This window comes from Octopus bimaculoides, chromosome 2, assembly GCF_001194135.2.
Source record: "Octopus bimaculoides isolate UCB-OBI-ISO-001 chromosome 2, ASM119413v2, whole genome shotgun sequence".
Taxonomy (NCBI): domain Eukaryota; kingdom Metazoa; phylum Mollusca; class Cephalopoda; order Octopoda; family Octopodidae; genus Octopus; species Octopus bimaculoides.
In genome coordinates, this window is record NC_068982.1 from 100,263,967 (window position 1) to 100,272,947 (window position 8,981).

Consider the following 8,981-nt stretch of genomic DNA (forward strand, 5'->3'; position numbering starts at 1 on the left):
TATATATATATATATATATATATATATATATATATATATATATATATATATATATACACACATCGCATACATGTTTGTGTGTGTGTGTATATATATATATTATAACATAGATAAAATTGTATCTAATGACGCAATGTAATAGGCATATACAATAAGTAGTACTCATATTAGTTTACAACTGAAACTCCGACTTGAATTGTGACTTAAACGAAAGTGTTGTTGTACCTGCCTAGCAGTAAATGGCTATTAGTAGTCCTCTTCGAGCAGGTGTATATATATATATATATATATTAGAAAGAAAAATGAACATGCAAACGTGGTATCATTTCAGAGCATGTAATTTATAATTCAAACAGTTTCTATTATAGAAGTATCGAAAGTCCAAAACGTTGCTTTTTCAGAAAACGAAAAAATAGTTTCACCATTCCGTAGCAAAACCGTTGTACTACACTTTGACAATTTTTGATATCTTGGCATCTGAAGCAGCTGGAGATACGATTGTTTGATCAAAAGAACCGGCTATTGCAAACAAAAATAAATATTGAAAAAAATAAACAAAACGCATTTGGACATACGACAGTTTAACATAATAGCAACGAAATAATTGTAGAGTTGTTACAATGGAGTTTTAGGGGTAGAAAGTATAATATAATTAAGGGAGTAAGAACTTGTGCATATAGTCTACTGCTGTTTCTAGAATTGCTGTGCAAATTGGTACATATCTCAGCAAACAAAAATTTCCATATAAAAGCCGACAAAGCTGTCTTCAGAGAGGAAGAATTGAAGAATATCCTTAATAAAAGTTATTAGTAGTTACTAGTTCCATTATTGAAGACAGAGTGAAGTAGATTATGGGTGGAAGACTTGTGAGGAATAAAGGACAGTATAAAAAAAGATAGTGAGGAATGTATGAGACTAGATAGAGACTGATATAGTGAAGGCAAATATACCTTAAGCATGAGAGGGATATATATAAATACACACACACACACACACACATATATATATATATATTATAAGAGACTATTCTAGAGTACATTCTGCCTTATCTTCGAAACGTCTAGTTAGAATAAGAGGCAGCTGACGAAGGATTAATTCCAAGTGGCTATTTGTTTTCCTCTGTGTTCGTTCCATTGTCTGTAGTTCATTTTTCTAACGTCCTGTACCCTGATATGCATCTATATACACATGTAGATGTAAGTATGTACATATATGTGTGTATACATGCATATATATTCTTTGTATTATTATTATATATATATATATATATATATGCACACATAATACTACCAAACTGAACCAACAAGTTCATTCTACAATCAGCAAAAGTTATAGAATCATAGAGGTGCACATTCCGTCGGATTTTGAATGTTGTAGTTCATGAAAATATAAATCAATTAAAAATTAATTGGAAACAACTGTAATGAATTGATACATTATCCATCTATTATTCATTTATTTATTTTTACCTCTCTTGGAACCTGCTCATTGTGTAGATTTGAAGTATATTATGGACTACATTTAGCATTTTAATATTGGCCTTCAATACTTTGTTCCATGTCTTCCTTGGTCTCCCTTGTCCATAAGTTTTATCCATTTTAAGTAATCTGCACTTTATGCAACTGTCCTTATCCATACATGTCACAAAACCAAACCAGTGCAGTCCTCCCTTTTGCACACTGCATCTATTTCTTTTTATGCCTAACTTTTCTTTCAATACACTAGTGTCTGTCATACGTGTACATTGACATTGCACATCCAGTGGAGTATACTAGCTTCATTCTTCTCTTGTCTTCACATGTCCTCTGCATTCAGAGCCCTTGTATCACTACCATGTGACATTGCTGTTTGTATACATGCCTCATACAACCTTCCTTTCACTCAGAGGGAGCATGTGAGGAGATCAGTTTCCCATGTATCTAATCTTTAAGTAGGTATCACTATAGAATGTTGTACAATGGAGACAAACACAGTCTGAACACACAAAAACACACCTTTTGCTTCATCATTTTCATGTCAAAATAAATATTTTCTGAGGGAAGTTATATATCATTTGAAAGTTCTGGATGTGAACTTTCTTCTCATGTAGTTTTAATTAAAATTCGACAGTTACATATTGTGTCAGGGTATTTCCATGCATTTACAAAATTTGTCTTTTTTTTTTTTGACTGCTGAACATTCTAGTTCAATGCACTCAAGCACCATAATTCAAGTTGTGTTAAAAATCATACTGTCATGAAGAGGAAGGTTTTCACTTTATTTTGATATAAAAATTGATGGGGGGTAGGTCAGACAATCATTATGAAATATAGAAGTTAAAATTTCATTGTTAATTTTCACGTAGAAAAGGACATATTTTCTTGAAGATTTTTATCTCAAGAAAATAAAAAATTTCTCATGAATTCAATGTGATCATTGATAATTCTGGCCAGGATATGGTTAAAAAGTGCAAAGTGAGTAAAGAGGATGGTATACTCACCTTACTTGCCAAACAAGTAGTTGCATGTGATGAGAGGTTAAATGGAACACAAATCTAAGGCTTCAAGTTTACCAAGTAAATATATATTTCTACAAAAAATGCACTAAATTGAGTTTAATAAATCTTTTAGAGTCCAAACTTAGCAAGAGGTTGTTGTATTGAGAATGTTGTTTATTCCGTCTCAGTGTTTTAACAATATGTAGTGAGCCACTAGACAAACCTAGCAGATATTCTTGTACATGTAAGATTTGTTTTCCTTTGAGAAAATATTGGTCAAATTCTGCCAATAAAAATTATATTGTGCAATGAATATAATTTTGTAGACTTATCAAAATCAGATGTAATTTATTCAGTTTATTCAGAATAATTTATTCAGTTTATTCAGAATAATTTGTGTTAGTGCTTACATATTTATTTTGTTTTTTTTTCTCTCTCTCCTAATGAGTTTGCTGTAAGTTACAGATGTTATTAATGCCTTTAATTTATGTTTTTAATGCTTGAATCGAGGAATTAGTTTTCACATTTTGTTTGTCTTTTAATCTAGGTCAACGTACAATTCTGAGAAAGGTATTAGGTGTTTGTGGGATTTGCTAGAAACAGCAGCGAAATCTTCCTTAAATCACACATCTTTTCGTTTGCAAATATTTTCAAAATTCTTTTTTAACTGAAAAGGCTTCTCTCATCGTTTTTAAGTGCGTGGTGCAAACAAAATTGGCCAAAATCAGTTTGGAGGAGGTAGGAGATGGAAAGGGTATGTGTGTGCACAAAAAAAAAATCATAAATTTTTCAAAACTTTTTTTTAATAAAAAGCTTATCCCCATCATTTCCAAGACTATGATGCCAAAAAAATTAGGGAAACCGCTGTCAAAACAGAGAAAATCTAACTTATGTAGGAGTCCTGATTCAAAACTCTGCCACATAAAGCCCTTTTCAATAGTCCATTAAAATTTTATTGAAATGTTGTCATGTTCCAAAATCATCTTCATCATTGTCATTTAACATCTGCTTTCCATGCTGGCATGGGTTTGACGGTTTGACTGAGAGCTGGCAAGCCAGAAGGCTGCACCAGGCTCCAATCCGATCTGGCAAAGTTTCTACAGCTGGATACCCTCCGTAATGCCAACCATTCTGAGAGTGTAGTGCCACCGGCACTGGCATTGACCATGTTCAGATGGTGCTTTTTACGTGCCACCGGCATGGGAGCCAGTCAGGTAGCACTGGCGACGACCATGCTTGAATGGTGCTTTTTACGTGCCTCTGGCATGAGACCAGTCAGTTAGCACTGGCATCGACCACGCTCGAATGGTGCTTTTTACATACTACTGGCATGGGTGCCAATCAGGCGGTACTGTCATCGGCTACGACAATGACTTCACTGGACTCAACAGGTCTTCGCAAACGCAGTTTATTGCCCAATGATTGAAGGGTACTCTTACATGGGCTGGTTATGCTGCACTGGCATAGGCCACAGTTACAGTCTCACTTGGCTTGCCGGGTCTTCTCAAGCACAGCATATCTCTAAAGGTTTTGATCACTTGTCATCACCTTCGTGAAGCCCAACATTCGAAGGTTGTGCTTCATCACCTCATCCCAGGTCTTCCTGAGTTCCTCTCTTGCACAGGTTCCCTCTACTGCTAGGGTATGACACTTTTTTACACAGTTGTCCTCATCCATATTATGTAACATGACTATACCACCACAGTCGTCTCTCTTGCACACTACCAAGATTTATTTAGTTCTATACCAATTACAAATGTGCCAAAACTCAAGACACTGTGACTTGTACTTTTGGATTTAACTAGGTCTGAAAACTCTGTGGAATTGACTCTTTGTGACATGTAACAAAATAGGCTTTACATAAATATTTTTAAAATTTGTCAAAAGGAAAAAGTTTTTTTTACCAAGAACCTGAAAAAAGTTGGTAACTGCTATACCATGCTCACTATTGATTTGTGTAATTTGAAAATGATTATTGCTTCAATTTCAAAGATATGACATCACAAATATGACTAATTAGGCACAATTTCAATCATTCAAATCGTCATATTTCCTAAAATATTCACCTAAATTTCACAAATGAGATATCAAAATGTCTCTTTTTGGATGCTCTCCAAGATGAAGTACAGTAGAAATTACATTAAATATTTTCAAAAATTTAGAATGATACCTACTTGAAGGTTCCTGTACATCTTCCACATACAAACACCACTTCTTCTGTTAATGACATTTCGTCTGTCTTTACACTCTGAGTTAAAATTCTGCTGAGGCTGACTATTCTGTTCATCTTTTGGGGTTGATAAAATTAGTACCAGTGAAGTATTGAGGTCAATGTAATCAACTTACCCTCACCCGATTATAATAAAGTGTTCAAAGCATGAAATACAAAGTCTACAATAGCATTCTAGTTTTATATTCGTTTATGAAGTTTGCACCTTTTGTTTTTATACCAATTTTACCTTTTCCATTAACCATGTTGTCTAATTTTATTGCAGGAACTTTGAAATGATGTATGATTGGACACAATTAAAGAGTAGCTGCTGCAACAGTTCCAGTTTACCATTTCTGAACCTTTGTTGAAAGTGAAAAAAGGGAAAAAGAAGAAAATAAGCATTTGGTTGGATAAATATGAAGTCCAGTGGTGATCATTGTATTATTTTGTCTGATTCCAGTTCTGAGTGGAGTTCTCTACCTGATTTAACAGAGCTTTCAGATACAGAGGATCTGTTTCTGTCTAGATTTAACCAACCAAAATCTTGTACAGGGACTAAAATTGGACCTGACTTTGTAATAGAAGTTGATGATGACTCTGATAATCAAGAAAATGATGTTATTTTGATTGAGGATACAAATGATGACACCAAAAATTCTTTTTGTACAATACCAGAAAGGAAACCCAACACGAACTGTGTAGTGGATGCTTATTTTCCAAGACAGAATATAATCAAAAAATGTTTGTTTGTTCCTTATTTATTTCAGTCTCCGTCAACCGATGTGATAAAATATGGTAAAAGCTTACAACTTCAGTCTTTGTTGTCTATGACACTTATATGTTCATACGTTGAAGAAGGGACTGCATTCGCCAATTATACATCTTATATTACTGATGTTTTATATAACTGCAAACCTGATATTTCCGTTTCCAAAAACTTATTTAAATTACTTATATCAATCAACTCTGATAAATCTCACAAAATGAATGAATTTCTTCATTTGTCTTCTTCTGAAATCTATCGACTTCTTAATGTTATTTGTCACCGTTACCCAGAAAACATCAGGTTCGTCTGGTCTGAGTTTTCAGAGATAGCAAAGGCGACACCAGTGTCATTAATTAACTTGTTTTTGGTTGTTGAACTTTGTCTAAGTGTTTTTGAATCTGAACTGAATGAAATTGTTTCCTCAAAAACCACTGAAATAAAAAAGTTCCAGACTTATAAAATACTTGCCAATGAAGAAGCTCATTCCTCTGTTAGGTGCATAATTACAATGTTGAAATATTCTTTTAATATTTTACAAGAAGAAAGTTCTGATGTGTTAGAAATTCTAATTCATAAATTGCAAAAATTACTAGAAATTTCTGTATATATTAGTTGCAAAAGTATTTCAATGGCTGAACATGTTGCTAAACATCTTGTCAGTTTATACAATAACCTTCCTCAATTGAAATACCGTATCAAATTGATTACATCTATCAAATCAGAGTTGATACGATTTAAAATGATGGAAAATATTTTGGTATTGTATTATGATAGCATAACGTTACAATGGGATGATATGCCTGTTTCTTTTACTAGTCTAGCAGAATGTTTCTTTCAGGCCTTACCACGGAAGAATTCTATGTTTAGTACTTATAGCGACATTGAAGTTATATCATACCATGAACAATCTTGTGAAGAACTTATCATGATCATATATTACACAGTCAACAGCTATATCCTTTATTTACAACGTAAGTCAAGCATATTTTTTTGTTCTTTTTGTGTGTCCATTTGCTATTTATTTATGTTATTATTTAGAACCAGGTCAGTCTTCATTGAGCAGGTCTGTGATAAATGTCGTTCCAGCTGTGATCATTCTGTCTTAGGATTAGTAAGTATAATGCTAATTACAATGGCTATGTAATAAGAAGCTTGCTTCCCAACCACATTCCAGGTTCAGTCCCACTGCATGTCACCTTGGGCAAGTGTCTTCTACTTGAGCCTCGGGCCGACAAAAGCCTTGTGAGTGGATTAGGTAGATGGAAACTGAAAGAAGCCTATTGTATATATATTCGTGATTGAACCAAATTCGATGACTGGCACCTGTGCCAGTGGAGCGCTAAGAGCACCGTCTGAGCGTGATCATTGCCAGAGTAGCCGTCTGGCTTCCGTGCTAGTGGCACGTAAATAGCTCCATTTGAGCGTGATCGTTACCAGCGTTGCCTTAATGGCACTTGTGCTGGTGGCACGTGAACAAAACATTCAAGCGAGGTCATTGCCAGTGCTGCTGAACTGGCTCCTGTGCAGGTGGCACGTAAAATATACCATTTTGAGCATGGCCGTTGCCAGTACCACCTGAGTAGCCTTCATGCCGGTGGCACGTAAAAGCACCCACTACACTCTTGGAGTGGTTGGCGTTAGGAAGGGCACCCAGCTGTAGAAACTCTGCCAGATCAGATTGGAGCCTGGTGCAGCCACCTGGTTCGCCAGTTCTCAGTCAAATCGTTCAACCCATGCTAGCATGGAAGGCGGATGTTAAATGATGATGATGATGTTGATATATCTATTTGTTTGTTCCCCCACCATCACTTGAGAACTGATGTTGGTGTGTTTTTGACCCCCCCCCCCCAACTTATAATTTAGCAGTTCGGCAACAGAGAATGATAGAATAAGTACTAGGTTTATAAAGAATAAGTCTTGGGGTTAATTTGTTCGACTAAAACCCTTCAAGGCAGTGATTTAGCATGCCAGCAGTCAAATGACTGAAATGTGTAAACGAATAAGAAAATTATCTGGAACTACAGTATTTAATGTTTTCATTCTTTTGTAAGATGTGAAAGTTTCACTGTTGGTATTACATGTACGTTTATATGTTGTGGGGGGAGAGGGGTTAATTGAGGTGGTAAAGTTGTTGGCACTCCGTCGCTTACGACGTCGAGGGTTCCAGTTGATCCAATCAACGGAACAGCCTGCTCGTGAAATTGACGTGCAAGTGGCTGAGCACTCCACAGACACATGTACCCTTAATGTAGTTCTCGGGGATATTCAGCGTGACACAGTGTGACGAGGCTGACCCTTTGAATTATAGGCACAACAGAAACAGGAAGTAAGAGTGAGAGAAAGTTGTGGTGAAAGAGTACAGCAGGGTTCGCCACCATCCCCTGCTGGAGCCTCGTGGAGCTTTAAGTGTTTTCGCTCAATAAACACTCACAACGCCTGGTCTGGGTATTGAAACCGCGATCCTATGACCGCGAGTCCGCTGCCCTAACCACTGGGCCATTGCGCCTCCACGGTCGTAAAGTACAGACACAAAAACAAGCATTCTTAAAAATTCATATAACCTACTAACAGATAATATATATAAATGCAGACACGTTGAGTGATTAAAGGTTCACTCAGCAACCATGTAATTTTGGGCTTTATTCTGCTGTGGAGCATCTTGGACAGGTATTTTCTACTACAGATATTGATTGACTAATGACTGCAGAAACTATGCGGAAGCCTGACATGTATGTACATGAATATATGTTTCATCAGTTGTACAATGGCTTCCTGAAAATGTTAAACTTTAACTAATATATATATATATATATATATATATATATATGTGTGTGTGTGTGTATCATCATCATCATTTAACGTCTGTTGTCCATGCTGGCATGGGTTGGACAGTTTGATCAGAGCTGGTAAGCTGAGGGCTGCACCAAACTTGAGTCTGATTTGGCATGGTTTCTAATGCCAACCACTCTGAGAGTGTAATAAGTGGCGAGGCAGTCAGAATTTTGGACATATCTTTATTAGCACTTTTGTTCATCTAACCGAACTCTTAAAAAAAAATTGGTTCAACTTTTCTTGAAGAGTTCAGTTAAACGAATGAAAGTGTTAATAAAGAATTATCTGAAATTCTGACTGTCTCTTTTTTCTTAATATGCAATGTCTGTACACCACTTCAAACACCCTATACATCGTCATCATTTAATGTGCATCTTCCATGCATGCATGGGTAGGACGGTTGACAGGAGCCGGCCAGGTAGAAAAATGACTCTCGGCTACATACATACATACATATATATATATATATATCTACACACACACACACACACATATACAGTGTATATGTATATTACATGTATGTATGTATGTAACATATGTATCTGTATTTGTGTTTGTATATATGTTTTTACATATATGCATTTATACATGTGTATATAAATGTGTATGCATGTATTTGTACACATTTGTATGTGTGTATATATGTATATGTGTGTATATATATATATATATATATATATATATATGCTTATGTG

At 35.5% G+C, this 8,981-nt stretch overlaps 1 protein-coding gene across 2 annotated transcripts in view; it reads left to right on the plus strand.

Annotated features, from left to right (window-relative positions):
- LOC106871623 (uncharacterized) overlaps positions 1 to 8,981 on the plus strand; it is a 20,297-nt gene that overhangs the window by 366 nt on the left and 10,950 nt on the right. For both annotated transcript variants that reach the window (XM_014918191.2, XM_014918192.2), the window contains exon 2: positions 4,972 to 6,425. In XM_014918191.2, the coding sequence (XP_014773677.1) occupies positions 5,105 to 6,425 (1,321 nt within the window). In that variant the 5' untranslated portion in view covers positions 4,972 to 5,104. The remainder of the gene's footprint in view (positions 1 to 4,971; positions 6,426 to 8,981) is intronic.